An 18,235-nucleotide genomic window follows, 5' to 3' on the forward strand; every position below is an offset into this window, starting at 1 on the left:
GGTTTTATATATATATAAATTATATATTTTTTTTTTAAACTATGGGTAATTAGGCGCTTAATTAGCTTTTCTTTTTCTTTTTGGGTTTTTGACATTTCTGTGTTATCTTCTGATTCAGTGGTGAATTTAATTTCTTCTTGTTTGGCTAAGAAATTGTCTAACACTGCTATTTACTCTCACGATATACTGTAAGTGTCTAATACACATACAATCTTTGGTATGTAATTCTAGCTGGCTTGAGATGTTATCTATAGCTAAGAAATTCCTTATCACGTTTATCAATTTTTCTTTATTTAAAGGTTTCGTTTCTTTGCAATCTTGCAAAAAACATGTATGGCATCCACACCGTTCATGGTGAGATTCAGTTGGAGGTGTTACGCCTTCTTGGATACACTGCTGACATTCACAATATCGTTTTGTCTTCCTTGGACAAGATTGAATTTTCTCTTTAAATTTTCTTGGAAAGACTGGCGAAGGGTTTAGTTCTTCAGATTTACTTTGAAAAACTATAGAAGAATTCATTGCTTGAAATTTACTTGGAAGACTGGTGAAGGAACTTATTTCATCATTATTATCTAAATTAGGGGATGTTTTTCCTGTTGATTTTAGGCATTTTCTTCTTCTTGACGTCATTAGTATTAATTAGAGTTTTTGGGGGGGAAATTATTTCTCTTTCTCGTTTTCTTCTTGTTTGTTTCAGCATGATCTTCATTTCCAGTGTCTAGAGATGGCAATTCTTCATCTTTCATTAGTACGTCATAAGGGTTGCTTATTGATACTGTATTGCTAGATTCTCCAAGAGATTTTTTGTTAATTTCTAAGTTTGATGACCTCGTTGTTTGTTTTTCATTAGTTTTTCCAGGTATTATAAAATGTTTCTTGGGCATTACTTTTTCTACAGCGTCTCGATATGATTTATTTCTAGCAGGTCCATTAAACCTCTTGATTTTAATTCTTGCTTTCCTTCTGGAATTGACATGCCAGACCTGCTTATTAGTAGTTTTAATTCATGTTATATATGTAGAATGGGCATATCTTTGATCTCGCATGATGGTCTTGTCCACAATTACAACATTTGGGAACGCCACAGTTCCAGGTGGTTTCATGATCTTCTGAACCACAGAATGCACAAAAATTGGTTCATTTCTACATTTGTTTTTTGTATGTCCATACTTAGAGCAATTTGTGCATTGAAGAGGCTTTGGTACATGGGGTAATACCTCTCTTCTCTGGCCGCCTTCTATTTTATATTAGGTGGAAGTGTCTGCCCTTCAAATTTAATTTTAGCTATTCTCAATTTTTTTCCCTGCTGTCTTTTATTTGGATTTCATATACTTTTACGTTTTCAATATTAGGATATCTAATTTTTAATGAGTTCAATAACAATGTCTCATCTGGTAGGCCATCACAATCATTATTGGGTGGTAACATTACTGTTCCCTCAATGCTGTTCAACTTGTCATGTCTTTCGACTGTGACATTTATCCCATTTCATATTATTAAGCATTTGAGTAATTTTCTGATTGAAGTTTTGTGGTAGCTTCCACTATCCATTCTTTTCTTTTTTATAGATCTAAAAGTCATTTCTTTGGTTGGGTACTGAGCTAATAAATATTTTCAAATTTAGCAGCTGTCAGCTCGGTTTCTGTTTTTAAAAACTAAGTATCTTGGCCAAGTGCCATATCCAATAATGAGTCAAAGTGTACTAATGTAGGATCTGCTCTGTATTTAGGTCGTCTGTTTCGAAAACTATTAATATTTTCCTTTTTTTCATTTATTACTGGAGGAATTTCCTTTTGTGGCATTAAGTATGGTTCCATAGTTATTATATTTGATTTGGGTTACGGATCTAGAATCATCGTTTACTTCTTTGTTTACAGTTTCCTGAGCCAGTTCCAAGTCCATTCCAGGGTGGTCAACAATGGGGCCAATGTATCATCCTAGATACGAGTACTGTAATTTTTCAGCCAGGTAGTCCTCCGCCCACCATATTCCTCAGTAAACGGAGCCCAACAAGGGAGGGATGTGTTATGCAACTTTAGTGGCCACCCCTAGAGGCTACAACCTGTATACACATGGCTCCCAGAACTTGAGGCGTCCATCAGTCCGTCGAGATCAGAACCCAGCTCGTGGGGGCCATGTTTGACATAAGACTTTCCCCTCGCTCGGGCACGTCAGGTACTCGAATTCTACGGATGGAGAGACATGTCAGTCCTCTTCACCCTCCATCAAATCAGAGGAGCAGTCAGAGCCGTAATCCAATGTAGGTCCAAGGTTGTCAACTAATGGTCACTCATGACAGGGGAAGAAGTTGAGGATTGAAAATAGGAGAAGGCTCAAAAGTGGACCGATCTTAGTCTGGATGCTCAGAACTGGCCTGTGTAGCATGGTTAGACCTGCCAGGGTAGAGCCCATACTCCGCTACTGTAGCCCAGTTCATCCTTGCACCACACAAGCCCCACCACCACATCAGGTGCCGGGCCACTGGTGGGGCTCTAGACTAGTGGTTTCTTTACTTCTACATTTTATAAAATTTCGTATAGTGTTTGTTAAACTGTCTTTTGTTATGTTTCTGTCTTTGTTGCATAATTCTATGAAACATTCATTAAATCCACATGTGTTTTTATGTGTCCTCCTTTTTTCATTTACTCTTAGTGCACCAATTACTGGTGATGGAGTAATCTCTTCTCCCTTCTTACATAATCATTTTTGTCTATGGTGTTCTCCTCTATAATTTTTATATTGTTCTGGTATTTCCATCCATTTCTTTTATTATTACTTTAGGAGACAAAGGTATGTTCTTATTTTCTGGTCTGTGCACTTTTTTTGGATCCTTGGTCTTTGCTTTAACAGATACCTCTCTAATAATTGTTGGCTTTTTGGTTTTGGGTGGAGTTCTCTCTAAAGGCCTTTTTTTATCTTTAGCTACCAGCTCATAACTATCTCGTGATGTTTCAGTGATACATGTATCATTTTCTTGTGTTTCCATTTCCCTTAATATCTCAAATGAATTTGAACATATATCTGTACAAGTTTCTTGGTTTCTTGCTATATTAGTTTCTTGTAAAGTTATTTTTTCTTCTGATTTATCTATTGGGGGTTTGTTACTTGCTTCCATTTTCGTTTCATTCCTTGAGCTCATGCAGTAGAGACATTTGCTTCCTAGCGGGATCATGCATCCCTCTAACTCGCAACTCTAGTTTGGCTTCTCTAATTGGCATTCCTGATCTCTCCTGAAGTAATTTTAATTCTGTGTTGTATATATACATACACTCCACCTTAGACCTAGCATGGTGATTTTGGCCCACAGTTCACACATTTTGGTTCACCACACTTCCAGTGTGTGGTGTGTTCGTCGGATCTACAATACGCACATATAGATTTATTTCTGCAATTTTTCCCTGTATGTCCATATTTACTACAGTTTTGGCACTGTAGTAGCTTTGGAACATAAGGACTCAGTTCTCTGTTTTGGCCCATGATTTTAATTTTGAAAGGTAGTTCTTGGCCTTCAAATTTTATTTTTGCTATTCTCAATGTATTTTCTTTATTTTGTCTACTGGTTAAACTATATATTTCGCAATCTTGCACGTTGTTGTACCTTTTTTTAAGGGAATGCAGCAAAATATTTTTTTCAATTGGTTCCTCACTTTTAGGAAGTTATTATTATTATTATTAAAGTAGTTTAACCAGACCACTGAGCTGACTTTCAGCTCTCATAGGGCTGGCCCGAAGGATTAGATTAAAATTTAAAAAAACCATGTCTAGGCCAGAGGCAAAGCTCTGGCACCGAAGTGTTTTCTCGGTGTGATGACGAATGAGTGAAAATTAAACTAAAAACTGCACAAAGGCACACACTCACACAGGAACACATGCACACTATAAATACATTTACTCATATATCCATATTTTCATAAAAAATAAAATCAGAATAAGTTAAGTAACATTGAAAAGTTTTGTTTTAAAATTCATTAGTCTAATAATTTTCGTATTTTCAAAGTTTACTTAGATTTATATTTTATCAACTAAATTGCACTTCTTTAAGAACATAAAAATGGGCATGACTGAAAATGCAGAGGATTCTGACAAGATTTCTTTCATAGATCTGTTTCCAAGTGTCGACAGTCGTTGCTGGTTGTACTTTGGGCATTCGCATAACACATGTTTGACAGTTATAACCTCCCTGCACTCTGCGCACTCAGGAGCTGAGCTACGTGGGCTGCTCATTAAGTGTCCATGTGTCAGACGGGTATGGCCTATACGGAGACGTGTCAGAATTACTTGTTCATGTCTTTCTCTCTGATATGATGAACTCCACTTTCCTACTTCAGGTTTGATTTGCTTCAATTTGTTATTTTCTGACTCTTTCATTCCAAATATGTTGCCATTTTCTTATAATACCATCTTATATGTTTACATAATCACTCATAGGGAGATTCACACTTGATCTTGTCATTTGATTTGCTTCTTTGGCTGCTTTGTCACCTCTTCATTTCCTTTGATCCCTACATGGGCAGGGATCCAACATTTCTACTTTTTTCCCAATAATATCTAATTTGTGAGTGATAATTTAATTTGTTGTTTTACATATTATTTTTTGGTTTATAACTCTGGATGGCTTCTATGGCACTTCTTTGAGTCACTAAAAATCACCAAAATTATTTAGTGATGTTTTCTTTAATTATTCTTATGGCCGAGGCTATTGCGCAAAGCTCCGCTGTGAATATTGAAGCTGTATTGGGTAGAGAGAACTGATATGATCTGTCTGGGACACTGCAGCATATCCCACTCCATGTTCCGATTTAGATCCATCTGTGTATATTGCATAATGTGGACCTTTTCGGTTTATGTGCTCTATTGTATGTTGTCTATGGTGTGATGGCGTATATAAGTATTTTTTGATAAATATTCAATTGTGTGCAAGTTTTCATTTATTCATTGTCCAAGGCGGAGGTAATTTTACTACTGGAGGAATTTGTATATTTACATTTAGTGACTCAAACAGTCTTCTAGCTCTAATTGGAAAAAGGGGGTGGATGATTGTTTAATAAAAAATATCTCTTTGTTCAAATAATTTTTTTGTTGGAGAATCGCTTGTCTTGATTCTCAAAGCACTCTTCATTATTACAAGCTCTCTATGGAGAGAGAGAGGTAGTTCACCACATTCAACCTGTAAGGAAGATGTCGGTGATGATTTAAAGGCTCCTGAACATATCCTAAGGCCCTCATTATGAACTGGGTCCAATGCTTTCAGTGTTGCGTCTGACGCAGAGCCATATATTTCGCTACCGTAATCAATTATAGACAGGACTGTTGCTTTATACAGTAATGTAAGGGTTTGTCTATCGGCTCCCCAAGTGGTGTTTGATAATTTTTCTAATTAGATTTAATGCTTTTTTACATTTTGATTTCAGGTATGTTATGTGAGGTTTCCAGTTTAAGTGAGTATCAAACACTAAACCTAAAAATTTTGCATTTTGTCTAATTGGTATACTAAGATTTCTGATTTTTAAATCTATCACTTCACCATTCATCCACCTTTTATCTTTATAAAACACTACTGCTTAAATGGATAACTTAAATCCTACAGATGAGGTCCATTCATTTATTTTTATTATACTTTTATTAATGATGCGTTCTGCATGTTTAATACGAGAGGCTGAAGTAATATATCGCAAAATCATCCATGTATAGGTTGCTTTTAATTCCAGTAGGCAGATTTTTATTGATATCATTGATTGCAAGGGTAAACAGTGTGCCACTAAGGACACTTCCCTGTGGAACACCATTTTCAAGTGGGAATGTTCTTGACAATACATCATCAATTCTCACTTGAAAACTACGATTTGTTAAAAAATTTTGGATGAATCTAGGTAAATGTCCACGGATGTTGTTATTTTGTAAACTTTTTAATATAGGGTACCTCCAGGTAGTATCGTAAGCCTTTTCAATGTCAAAAAAGACTGCTACAGTTATTTGCTTTCGCTCAAATCCTCTTCGTATATGGTCTTCGAGGTTAGAGAGAGAATCTAATGTAGATCTGTTGCACTGTGACCCGAATTGAGTGGGAGTCAAGATTTTATTTTCTCGAATGTGCCATGTTAATTGAGTATTTACCATTTTTTCTAGTAACTTGCACAAGCAACTTGTTAGAGAAATTGGTCTGTAGTTATTTGCATTACTTGGATCTTTCCCGGGTTTGGGGATAGGTATTATTATTGCTTGACGCCATTCATCAGGAAAATAAATTTCTAAGCCATAAATGATTATAAAATTGCAACAAATATGTCTTCACTAGAGGTGCTAAGTGGCAGATCATCTCAAAACAAATACTGTCACCTCCAGAGCAGATTTATTGCTGTTAGTGAGAGCAAATTCCAACTCTTCCATATTAAATTTTCTATTATAATTTATGTCTTCTATTGTTTCGAAATTTATTGTTATTAGTTCTATATTGTTTTTCTTTGTGCGGAAGTGGTCATCTAATTTCTATCACTACTTACATTAGCTAAGTTTTCTCCTATTATATTACTTATTTCTTTTTGGATCGAGTATTCTTTTTCCGTCTTTTAATATGGCATGTCTGGGTGGTTTCACATGGGTACCATTTATTTTACGGAATTTTTCCCATATTTTTTGTATGGGAGTATTATTAGAGAGATCTGATACATATTTCCTCCATGAAATTATTCTTCCTGAATTACTTCCTTTTTAAATTTTGCTGATATTTTGTTGTATAGAGGCTTTAACGCTTCAATTTCTAGCAACAATATAGTCATTTTTTGTAAAGTACTTTCTAATATTGGTAATGTTTATTTATTTTTACTGAACTTTCTATTCAAATTATCCAATCGTTCTCCCTATTGAGTGTTTTATATTTATTAATTCTGTAACTTTTCGGACCACCATGGAACTTTGTGTTTTGTTGGATGGGGTTTTGATTTTGGTATTGCTTTATCAGCAGCATCTTTGATGAAATGAAACAAAGAAACTTATTAGTTTCATTATGATCTTTCAGATATTCAAATGGCGGTATACTTCTAGTATGTATTTCATATTGTTCCCAATCTGCTTTAAAAATGTTATAGTGAGGAACATGTTTTAGCTGGATTATTTTGTAAAAGGAAATTAATTAATATTGGGAATGATCACTGGTGTACAAGTCATCAATTGTGTTCCAATCTAATTTGTCAACTATACTTGTTGAACAGAGAGTAAGTCTACAGAGGAAAATGTTCCATGTGTTTTGAATATGTGCTAACTTCATCATCATTTATACAACACATGTCATTTGAATCTATAGTTCTTCTACTTTACTTCCTGTTCTATTTGAGTTTGAACAGTTACAATCCCATATTGGGTTGTGAGCATTAAAATCCCCTATTATTATTATAGGTTCTTTGGCATTTTTAACAAATTCTCCAAGTTTATCAATATCGTAATGTTTATTTGGTTGGTTTTATATTATTTATATTATAAAAATTATCGTTTCTTAATTCGAATTTTAATACCTGATATTTGGAGGTCAGTAATGTTTACAGGTACTTTGTCATAACATACTTTGTTATGTACATATATGGCTGTACCTAAATTTCCTTCTTCTTCCTGTGATGTTGATATTAAGGTATATTTACCTATTGTTGGTATTGTATTATTAACATGTTGTAAACATAATATCATGGTTCATATTCCTTTAATAACCTTTGTACTTCTCCCAGGTGTAATCTGGTCTGTAGACCATTTACGTTCCATTGTATAATATAATTATTGAAAATATTATGTTACATCGGTCATGTTTGTCTTCTTTTTTTTGTATTATCATCAATTTGAATTTTTTCTAAAATGTAAAATTTTATTTACCACATTCAGTTGTTTATCTTTATAATATTTTAAGTGTTCAATACACACATCCTTTTTCATGGGTGTTTAAATCGGTGGCCTCTTTCTTTCTATATTTCATAAAATTTCTTATAATGTTTGTTAAGCAATCTTTTGTTATATTTTTGTTTTCATTGCACAATGCAATGAAGCAATCATTACAGCCACATATGTTGTCATGATATCTACTGTTTTATTTTGCTCTTATTGTACCAATTATTGGTGATGGAGTAATCTCATCACCCTTGGCATAGTCACCATCATCTATGGTATTATTCTCCTTCACTTCTTTGGTGTTTTGGATCTCTGCATCCATAGGTTTTATTATTATTTTAGGAGATAAAGGTATGTTCTTATTTTGTTTTTGTTCTTTCTTCATATCTTTGTTTTTGGTTTGACTGATGTTTCTCTAATTATAGTTGGTTTCTTTGTTTTTTGTGGTGTGTTCTCTCCAAAGGTCGTTTTTTTTTCTTTAATTTTCGGTACATCACAACTTCCTTCTTCCACCTCTGTGGTAGTATCTTCTTGTGTTTCTATTTGCATTAACACGTCAAATGAATTTGATAGATTACATCCAATTCACTAGCACCTGTTTCCTGATTCTTTACTATCTTAGTTTTTTCCTGTATATTACTAACTTCTTCAGACCTACTTTGCTGTATCTTGTTACTTCTATCTGTATGTTTTTTTGTTTCATTACTGGTTCCTATAGAAGAATATGTACGTTTCTTGGCAGGATCTTGAATTCCTCTCACTTTTAATTTTAATTTAGCCTCAGCTATAGACATGCCTGTTCTTTCTTTTAACATTTTCAATCCGTTGTATATGTAATACATGCATTCTTTGGATCTTGCATGATGGTTTCTGCTCACAGTTTACACATTTTGGTTCACCGCACTTCCATTTGGTGGCGTGTTCTGTAGATCCGCAGTAAGCACACACCGACCATTCCTACAATTTCTCTTTGTGTGTCCATACTTACTGCAATTTTGACACTGCAGTGGCTTGGGTATATAGGGTCTTAACTCTCTATTTTGTCCTAAAATTTTTATTTTTTGAGGTAGATCTGAACCCTCAAATTTGATTTTTGCTATTTTTACTACTTGTTTACTGCCTCTCTTACTTGTCATGTCATACACTTCGCAATCCTCAACCTTGGGGTATCTCTTTTTGAGCGAGTCTAAAAGTATTTTCTTATTAATTGGTTCGTCGTTGTTATCAGGAAGTACAATGGTACCCTGAATGCTGTTCATATTGTCATGCTTCTCCATTGTAACATTAATAGATCTATAATTTTTAAAGACAAATAGTCTTCTGACTGGCTTTTTGTTGTGGCTTCTATAAGCCAAGTCTCTCTCTTATTTTTCTGAACGACATTTCTGCCGTTGGATGTCTATTTAGTAAAAAATTTTCTAATTTCAAGGCCGAAATATTTTGTTCTGCTTCCATAGTTAGAAATCTTGACCAACTTCCACTCCCAAAGAGGGAGTCAAAGTGAGTCAAGGTTGGGTCATGCCGGTACTGAAGTTTCCTAGGTTTAGTATATGGTATTAATGTTTTAATACCAACCTGGTCTTTGTGATCTGAGCTTCCGTTAGAATGGTCCAAATCCGTGCCAGAAGTCGTGGGGTATTTTTTAAATTTTCCATAAAATAAAATTGTAAATTTCGTCCAGGATAGGTCCCTCTCACCAAGGAGGCCCAACTGGGGAAGGAGCAATAATGTTACACAGTGGTAACTGCCCTGGGACACTCACCTGGATATACGCCATACCCACAATGCCTTAAGGGTCGTCAGTCCCATGAGATCGGGCCCAGCACTGCGGGCATGGTTTGACATAAAAATTTCCCCTCGCTCAATCACGTCAGGTACTTTAGTTTTACGGGTGAAGTGGCATGCCGTCCAACTCCACCCTCCATCAAGTTTAAAAGAGCAGTCAATTCAAATGTCCCAAATCATGCCAAGGTCGTCAACGAAAGAAGAAGAAGGGGAAAGGGGAAACAAAAATTTATAAGAAGAGGACGAAAGGAGTTAAAGGTCCCAATGTTCAGTTGGATCCACACAAAGAAGCATAGGCATAAAGGGGCATACTCTCTCTGCAGTGGATCCCTAAGCCCCCCACCTCGTCAAGGAGTTGGGATCAGGGGGACTTTTAGGAAGTACTACAGTACCCTGTACGCTGTTCATACTGTCATGTTTTCTTATGTTTACCTTTATATTATCAATGTTCTTTATAGTTAAATAGTTATCAGATTGGTTTTTTGTAGTAGTTTCATATTAACCACACCTGGTCTTTTTATTTGTCTAAATGACATTCTGAGGTTGGGTGCCTACTTAACAAATAATTTTTTCCAATCGTAATGCAGATATTTTCTATCAGTTTCCAAGGTCAAGAACCTTGAACAACTTCCACTCCCAAAAAGGGAGTCGAAGTGAGTCAAGGTTGGGTCAATTCTAAATTTGCTTTTTCTTTGCGGCTTGTATGGTATTAGAGTTTTAATACCAGCCTGTTCTTCATTACCTGGGTTTTCCTTAGAACAGTCCATTGCCATGCCAGAAGTCGTAGGGGTTTTTGTTTTGGTTTCCATATATATAAAGTTTAAATATTTCGTCCAGGATGAGATCCCTCTCACCAAGGAGGCCCAACTGAGGGAGGAGCAAATACTGTTACGCTGTGGTAACTGCCCTGGGACACTCACCCTGGATATACGCCATAACACACAGTGCCTTAAGGGTCGTCAGTCCCATGAGATCGGATCCAGCACTGTGGGCATGGCTTGACATAAAAATTTCCCCTCGCTCGACCACGTCAGGTACTCTAGTTTTACGGGTGTAGTGGCATGCCGTCCAACTCAACCCTCCATCAGGTTAAAAGAGCAGTCAATTCAATATTCCAAAACCATGCCAGGGTCGTCAACAAGGGAAAGGGGAAAATTTATAAGGAGGAGGAGTAAAGGAGTTAAAGGTCCCAATGTTCAGTTGGATCCACAGCAGACAGTGTAGGCGTAAAGGGCATACTCTATCTGCAGTGGATCCCTAAGCCCCCCACCTCGTCAAGGAATTGAATTGAATTTATAAAATTTGTGGCCATTTGCCACGCACCGGAGCCAAAGGCCATTCAGCTGATGCTGCCTCCGAAGAGGCTGGTGCACCAGCCATAGCTAATGCTACTTCCGAAGAGGCTGGTGCACCAGCCAAAGTTGATGTTGCCTACGAAGAGGCCAGTGCTCCCGCTAAAGCTCATGCTGCTTCCGAAGAGGCTGGTGCACCAGCCAAAGCTGATGTTGCCTCCAAAGAGGCCAGGCTGGTGCACGAGCCAAAGCTGATGCTGCCTCCAAAGAGGCCGGTGCACGAGCCAAAGCTGATACTGCCTCCGAAGAGGCTGGTGCACCAACCAAAGCTGTTGTTGCCTCTAAAGAGGCCAGTGCTCTCGCTATAGCTAATGCTGCCTCCGAAGAGGCTGGTGCAGAAGCCAAAGCTGATGTTGCCTCCGAAGAGGCCAGTGCTCCCACTAAAGCTAATGCTGCCTCCGAAGAGGCTGGTGCACCAGCCCACCAGTCAAAGCTGATGTTGCCTACGAAGAGGCCAGTGCTCCCGTTTAAGCGAATGCTGCTTCCAAAGAAGTTGGTGCACCAGCCAAAGCTGATGTTGCCTATGAAGAGGCCAATTCTCCCGCTAAAGCTGATGCTGCCTTCGAAGAGGCTGGTGCACCAGCCAAAGCTGATGTTGCCTCAGAAGAGGCCAGTGCTCCCGCTAATGAATGAATGAATGATTGGAAGTTTTCTAGCATCTGGACATCGAAGGTCATTGACGTTGATATCGTTTATTATAAATAAAGAATAAAATTATATTCAATTAAAACCATAAAAGCAAATATGTCATTGCAACAGTTAAATAGCTTTCAGAAGACCTGCTTCTGAAATAAATCTAAAAATGCCACTTGCATTGTACGACATATCATGTCCAAGAATCTTGGCAAGGATGAACCTGCCATCCTCATCTCGAGCCTCAAACAGATATCTATTTCTTTCCGTGCTATAAGTGGGGCATTCAGTCAACAAATGCCTCACTGTCAAGGGTATCAAACAGTTGTCAAAATATGGTTGGTGTTGGGCAGCTAGCAGAAACTCATGTGTCATCCGAGTGTGACCAATTCGAAGATGACAAAGAGTAGTCTCCCACTTTCGGGGCATCACATTATATTTCCAAGGGGATATAACATTTGTTATTTCTCTCATCTTATTATCAGCTAAGCTATCCCAATGCTTTTGCCAATTATTATAAATAAAATTCTTAATTGTGGGTAAAAAATCATTACATGGAATGGGATACCTTCTTGGTAGCAAATCAGCTGCAGCATTCTTTGCCAGTGAATCTGCCTCCTCATTTCCACACACATCTACGTGTCCCAGAACCCAACAAAATCGAACTGTTATGCCTTTCAGACCAATAATGAAAAGCCACTCTAAAATCTTTAAAACCAAAGGGTCACTAGAATTAAAAACTTCTAAAGCTTGAAGGACACTTCTTGCATCACTAAAAATGGTAAAATTGCCCTCATCTTGTAATGCTATTTTCTCAATAGCGGTTAATATGCCATATAGTTCTGCAGTAAATATGGAAGATACTAGAGGAAGTGCACCTTTACAAGTAAAATAACTACTATATACTCCAAATCCAACGCCAGCATCAGATTTGGAGCCATTATTTCCTGTAGGTTTCTGTAGAGATGGTCTTGATATATTGGGTTTTACGTTTGTCCTTTTCTTTGTGTCCTTTTGATCTATTTATTGAGGCGGATAGTGGACCTCAACTTGAATTTCTGATTTATTCAAGTATCTTCCAGTTGATCAGAAACATTAACAGATAAAACATCAAATTTATTTGACGTCATAGCTTTAATGTTTCCTTTGGAAGGGGGTGAGAGAGAAAGGGGGTGAGAGAGATGGAGGTCTCTCTCTTTTTCGATTAATAGGTGGTGGGCTTCTAGGTTTTTGCACCTTCCCCACAACAGGTGCAACCAGGTAAGTTGGTTTTAAGTGGAACCTCCATCAAATCAGGCAAGGACATGGCCTGAGAGAGGTTTGTACCACTTATTGTAATGGGGGACGAAGGTTGTACGGGAATGGGCAATGCCCCACTGTTAATACGATGTGGCAAAGCCTCAGAAGGCAATATGATTAACCCACCATACAGCATTTTATCATTAGATGGTATATTTCTTTTTCTAGAACTATTGGCAGTACTAGGTGAGTTTGATTTTAATGCCTTTGCATAGCTACTTGATTTATTTAATAGTCCTTTGGTATATCCCACATTTATATGTTCTAAATTGGATTTGTTAAGGGCAGCTTCTTCCAACTTATACAGCTTGCAGTTCCGGTCAGTGGATTTATGATTTGAGTTGCAATTTAAACACTTGGCCTCAAGTGCACATTCTCCACGGTAAGATTTGGAGCAAATACCACACATTTTTTCGTTTTTGCAAACTTTTGAACGAGTGGGTGGGGGTCCAATTTAAAACAATTGAAACATTGCAGTGGCTTCTGCTTGAATGGTCGAACTTTAATAATTTCATTTTCAATAATAATATGGGAAGGTACATCAGCAGCCTGGAAAGTAAGGATAATCACAAAGTCCCAGGTACATCAAGTACCAGGGACTTTGTGTACTTTCCATACATTTAGTGGACACATGGTCAGTATCTCCTCCTCTGTAAATTCATACAGATCTTTGTTAAAAACTACTCCCCTTCCGTCGCTAAAATTTAGGTAGGTTTTGAGATCTAACTTAATATCATCATCATTTGTTTCAAGGTTGGATAGTATTACGGATTGTGTGCATCATTTGGCATGGGATAAAGGTAACTAATTTTACCAAATCGAGATATATCTCCCGGTGCAATAGTTACTACTTTTTTCTGAATTAGTTTGCATATTTTGAAATAGTTCCCTGTAACCCCCTGAGATTCAGCTACAAGCCACATCGGAGGTTTTGGCTTCCTCTGGGAAGGCATAACTAAATCATCATCTTTTTCAAACCAGTCCGCAGGTCTATAAACATCCAAATCTTTTGGTACCTTTTCGCAAAGAGCAGCCATTTACATTCAAGTTATTATTTTGATGATTATTATTACATATTCATTAAATGCTTTCGTCATGACTATGTAAGATATCCATGAATCCCATTTTTGTATCTTCAGTTTCATTCTTATTTCTTTGTATATATCATAATTTGTCTCTATTGGAATTTGGATAACATGAAGGATTCGAAGTTTCCTTGCGTTACCCATTATTATTATAAAAGTAGTTTACCAGACACTGAGCTGATTTTTCAGCTCTCCTAGGGCTGGCCCGAAGGATTAGATAAAATGCCAGGTCTCCGCTCATAGGTCCAGAGCTGGGACCAAGTTGGTCATTCAGGATAAATAATAAATTGCACCATGGCAAATGCTTTTCATACTAAACACACACACATAAATACTTTTACTCATGTTTCCCTTACATACATACTAAACGGTATATATTTAAAATTCAGAATTAGTTTTAACATTTTGAAATGTTTTAAAATTCACTAAAAACACCAATGTTTTATATTTTATCAATTAAATTGCAGTTCCTCAAAAAAGTCAAAATCGGAACTACCGAAAATGTAAAAGATTCTGACAAAATTTCTTTTATTGTCTTATTTCCAAAAGTTGACAGTCTCTGCTGGTCATACTTTGGACACTCGCACAAGAACTGTCTGACTGTTACCAACTCCTTGCACTCCCGAACACTCTTGGAGCAGAGTCGTGTGGGCTGCTCATTAAGTGTCCATGTTTGTCAGACGGGTATGGCCTATACGGAAGACGTGTCAAATTACTTGTTCATGTCTCTCTCTCTGATATGATGAACTCCACTTTCCAACATCAGGTTTTTATTTGCTTTAATTGTTATTTTTCTGACTCTTCATTCCAAATATGTTGCCATTTCCTTAAATACCCATCTTTAAGTATGTTACATAATCACTCGTTGGGAGATTCACACTTGATCTTGTCATTTGAATTGCTCTTTGCTGCTTTGTCAGCCTCTCATTTCCTTTGATCCCTACATGGGCAGGATCCAACATATTTTCTACTTTTTTCCCCAATATATCTAATTTATGAAGTGATAATTTAATTTTTTTTTTTGTTGTACTATATTATTTTTTTGTTTGTAACTCTGGTGGCTTCTATGGCAACTTCTCGAGGGTCACTAAAAATCACAAAATTATTGAGTGATGTTTCTTAATTATTTTTTATGGCCGAGGCTATTGCGCAAATGTTCTGCTGTGAATACTGAAGCTGTATTGGGAAGAGAGAATTGGTATGATTTGTCCCTGGACACTGCAGCATATCCACTCCCATATTTCCGATTTAGATCCATCTGTGAATATTGCATAATGTGGAACCTTTCGTTCATATTTTTCTATTGTGTGTTGTCACGTATGGTGTGATGGCGTATAGTAGTTTTTTTTTGATAAATATTTTTAATTGTGTGCAAGTTTTCATTTTATTCATTGTCCAAGGCGGAGGTATTTTACTACTGGAGGAATTTGTATATTCACATTTGTGACTCAAACATCTTCTAGCTCTAATTAGAAAAGGGGGTGGGGGGGATGATTGTTTATAAAATATCTCTGAGTTCAAATAATTTTTTTGTTGGAGAATCACTTGTCCTAATTCTCAGAGCACTCTTCATTATAACTAGCTCTCTATGGAGAGAGAGAGGTAGTTCACCACATTCAACCTGTAAGGAAGAGGTCGGTGATGATTTAAAGGCTCCTGAACATATTCTAAGGCCCTCTTATTTGAACTGGGTCCAACTTTTTCAGTGCTGCGTCTGACGCCGAGCCATATACTTCACTACCGTAATCAATTATAGATAGGACTGTTGCTTTGTACAGTAATGTAAGGGTTTGTCTATCGGCTCCCCAATTAGTGTTTGATATTTTCTAATTGATATAATGCTTTTTTACATTTGATTTCAAGTATGTGTGTGTTTCCAGTTTAAGTGAGTATCAAACACTAAACCTAAAAATTTTGCAGTTTGTCTAATTGGTATACTATGATTTCTGATTTTTAAATCTATTACTTCATCATTCATCCATCTTTTATCTTTATAAAATACTACTGCTTGAGTCTGTATGGATAACTTAAATCCTACAGATGAGGTCCATTCATTTATTTTTATATACTTTTATTAATGATGCGTTCTGCATGTTTAATACGAGAGGCTGAATAATATATGGCAAAATCATCCATGTAAAGGTTGCTTTTAATTCCAGTGGGTAGATTTTTATTAATATCATTAATTGCCAGGGTAAACAGTGTGCCACTAAGGACACTTCCTGTGGAACACCATTTTCAAGTGGAAATGTTCTCGATAATACATCATCGATTCTCACTTGAAAGCTACGATTTGTTAAAAAGTTTTTGGATGAACCTAGGTAAATGTCCACGAATGTTGTTATTTTGTAAAGTTTTTAATATAGGGTACCTCCAGGTAGTATCATAAGCCTTTTCGATGTCAAAAAAGACTGCTACAGTTATTTGCTTTCGCTCAAATCCTCTTCGTATATGGTCTTCGAGGTTAGAGAGAGAATCTAACGTAGATCTGTTGCACTGTGCACCAAATTGAGTGGGAGTCAAGATTTTATTTTCTCGAATGTGCCATGTTAATCGAGCATTTACCCTTTTTTCTAGTAACTTGCACAAGCAACTTGTTAGAGAAATTGGTCTGTAGTTATTTGCATCACTTGGATCTTTTCCAGGTTTGGGGATAGGAATAATTATAGCTTTACGCCATTCATCAGGAAATAAATTTCTAAGCCATAAATGATTATAAATTGTAACAAGTATGTCTTCGCCAGAGTGCTAAGTGGCAGATCATCTCAAAACAAATATTGTCACCTCCAGGAGCAGATTTATTTTTGCTGTTAGTGAGGAGCATATTCAAACTCTTCCATATTAAATTTTCTATTATAATATATGTCTTCTATTGTTTCGAAATTTATTGTTATTAGTTCTATATTATTTTTCTTTATGCGGAAGTGATCATCTAAATTTCTGTCACTACTTACATTCGCTAAGTTTTCTCCTATTATATTACTCATTTCTTTTGGATCGAGTATTCTTTTTCCGTCTTTTAATATGGCATGTCTGGGTGGTTTCATATGGGTACCATTTATTTTCCTGAATTTTTCCCATATTTTTTTTATGGGAGTATTATTAGAGAGATCTGATACATATTTCCTCCATGAAATTATTCTTCCTTGAATTACTTCCTTTCGAAATTTTGCAGATATTTTGTTGTATATGGTTTTAATGCCTCAATTTCTAGTAACAATATAATCATTTTTTGTAAAGTACTTTCTAATATTGGTAATGTTTTATTTATTTTACTGAACTTTCTATTCAAATTATCCAATCGTCTCCCTATTGAGAGTTTTGTTTTATATTAATTCTGTAGCTTTTCGGACCACCATGGAACTTTGTGTTTTGTTGGATGGGGTTTTGAGTTTGGTATTGCTTTATCAGCAGCATTTTTGATGAAATGAACAAGAAACTTATTAGTTCATTATGGTCTTTTAGATATTCAAATGGTGGTATACTTCTAGTATGCATTTCATATTGCTCCCAGTCTGCTTTATAAATATTATAGTGAGGAACGTGTTTTGCTGGGTTATTTTGTAAAAAAGGAAATTAATATTGGGAAATGATCACTGGTGTACAAGTCATCAATTGTGTTCCAATCTAATCTGTCAACTATAACTTGAACATAGAGTTAAGTCTACAGAGGAAAATGTTCCATGTGTTTTTGAATAATATGTGCTAACTTCATCATCATTTATACAACATATGTCATTTGAATCTATAAGTTCTTCTACTTACTTCCTGCTCTATTTTGAGTTTGAACGTTACAGTCCCATATTGGGTTGGGTGAGCATTAAATCCCCTACTATTAACATAGTTCTTGGCATTTTTAAGTAATTCTCTAAGTTTATCAATATTGTAATTTTTATTTGGTTGGTTGTATAAATTATAAATGATATAATTATAGTTTTTAATTCGAATTTTAATACCTGATATTTGGAGGTCAGCTATGTTTTACAGGTACTTTGTCATAACATACTTTGTTATGTACATATATGGCTGTACCTAAATTTCCTTCTTCTACCTGTGATGTTGATATTAAGGTATATTTACCTATTGTTGAATTGTATTATTGACATGTTTGTAGACATAATATCATTGGTTTCATATTCCTTTGAATAACCTTTGTACTTCTCCCAGGTGTAATCTGGTCTGTAGACCATTCACGTTCCATTGTATAAT

The 18,235-nt window shown here is 36.1% G+C and overlaps 1 protein-coding gene across 1 annotated transcript; it reads left to right on the plus strand.

Moving 5' to 3' along the window:
* The first annotated feature begins 2,195 nt into the window (after positions 1-2,195).
* On the plus strand, positions 2,196-11,642 carry LOC135211660 (glycyl-glycine endopeptidase ALE-1-like). Its single transcript, XM_064244929.1, has 3 exons — positions 2,196-2,263; positions 11,175-11,419; positions 11,515-11,642. Exons 1-3 carry the CDS (start codon positions 2,196-2,198, stop codon positions 11,640-11,642), a joined length of 441 nt encoding a protein of 146 aa, XP_064100999.1.
* Positions 11,643-18,235: the final 6,593 nt, after the last annotated feature.

The sequence above is a fragment of the Macrobrachium nipponense genome, chromosome 19, assembly GCF_015104395.2.
Source record: "Macrobrachium nipponense isolate FS-2020 chromosome 19, ASM1510439v2, whole genome shotgun sequence".
NCBI lineage: Eukaryota > Metazoa > Arthropoda > Malacostraca > Decapoda > Palaemonidae > Macrobrachium > Macrobrachium nipponense.

Coding starts and splice junctions, on each gene's coding strand:
- LOC135211660 (XM_064244929.1), top strand. CDS start 2,196: ATGGAGAGACATGTCAGTCCTCTTCACCCTCCATCAAATCAGAGGAGC. Junction 2,264..11,174: donor AGTCAGAGCCGTAATCCAAT/GTAGGTCCAAGG, acceptor TTGCCTCCAAAG/AGGCCAGGCTGGTGCACGAG. Junction 11,420..11,514: donor TGCTGCCTCCGAAGAGGCTG/GTGCACCAGCCC, acceptor TTGGTGCACCAG/CCAAAGCTGATGTTGCCTAT.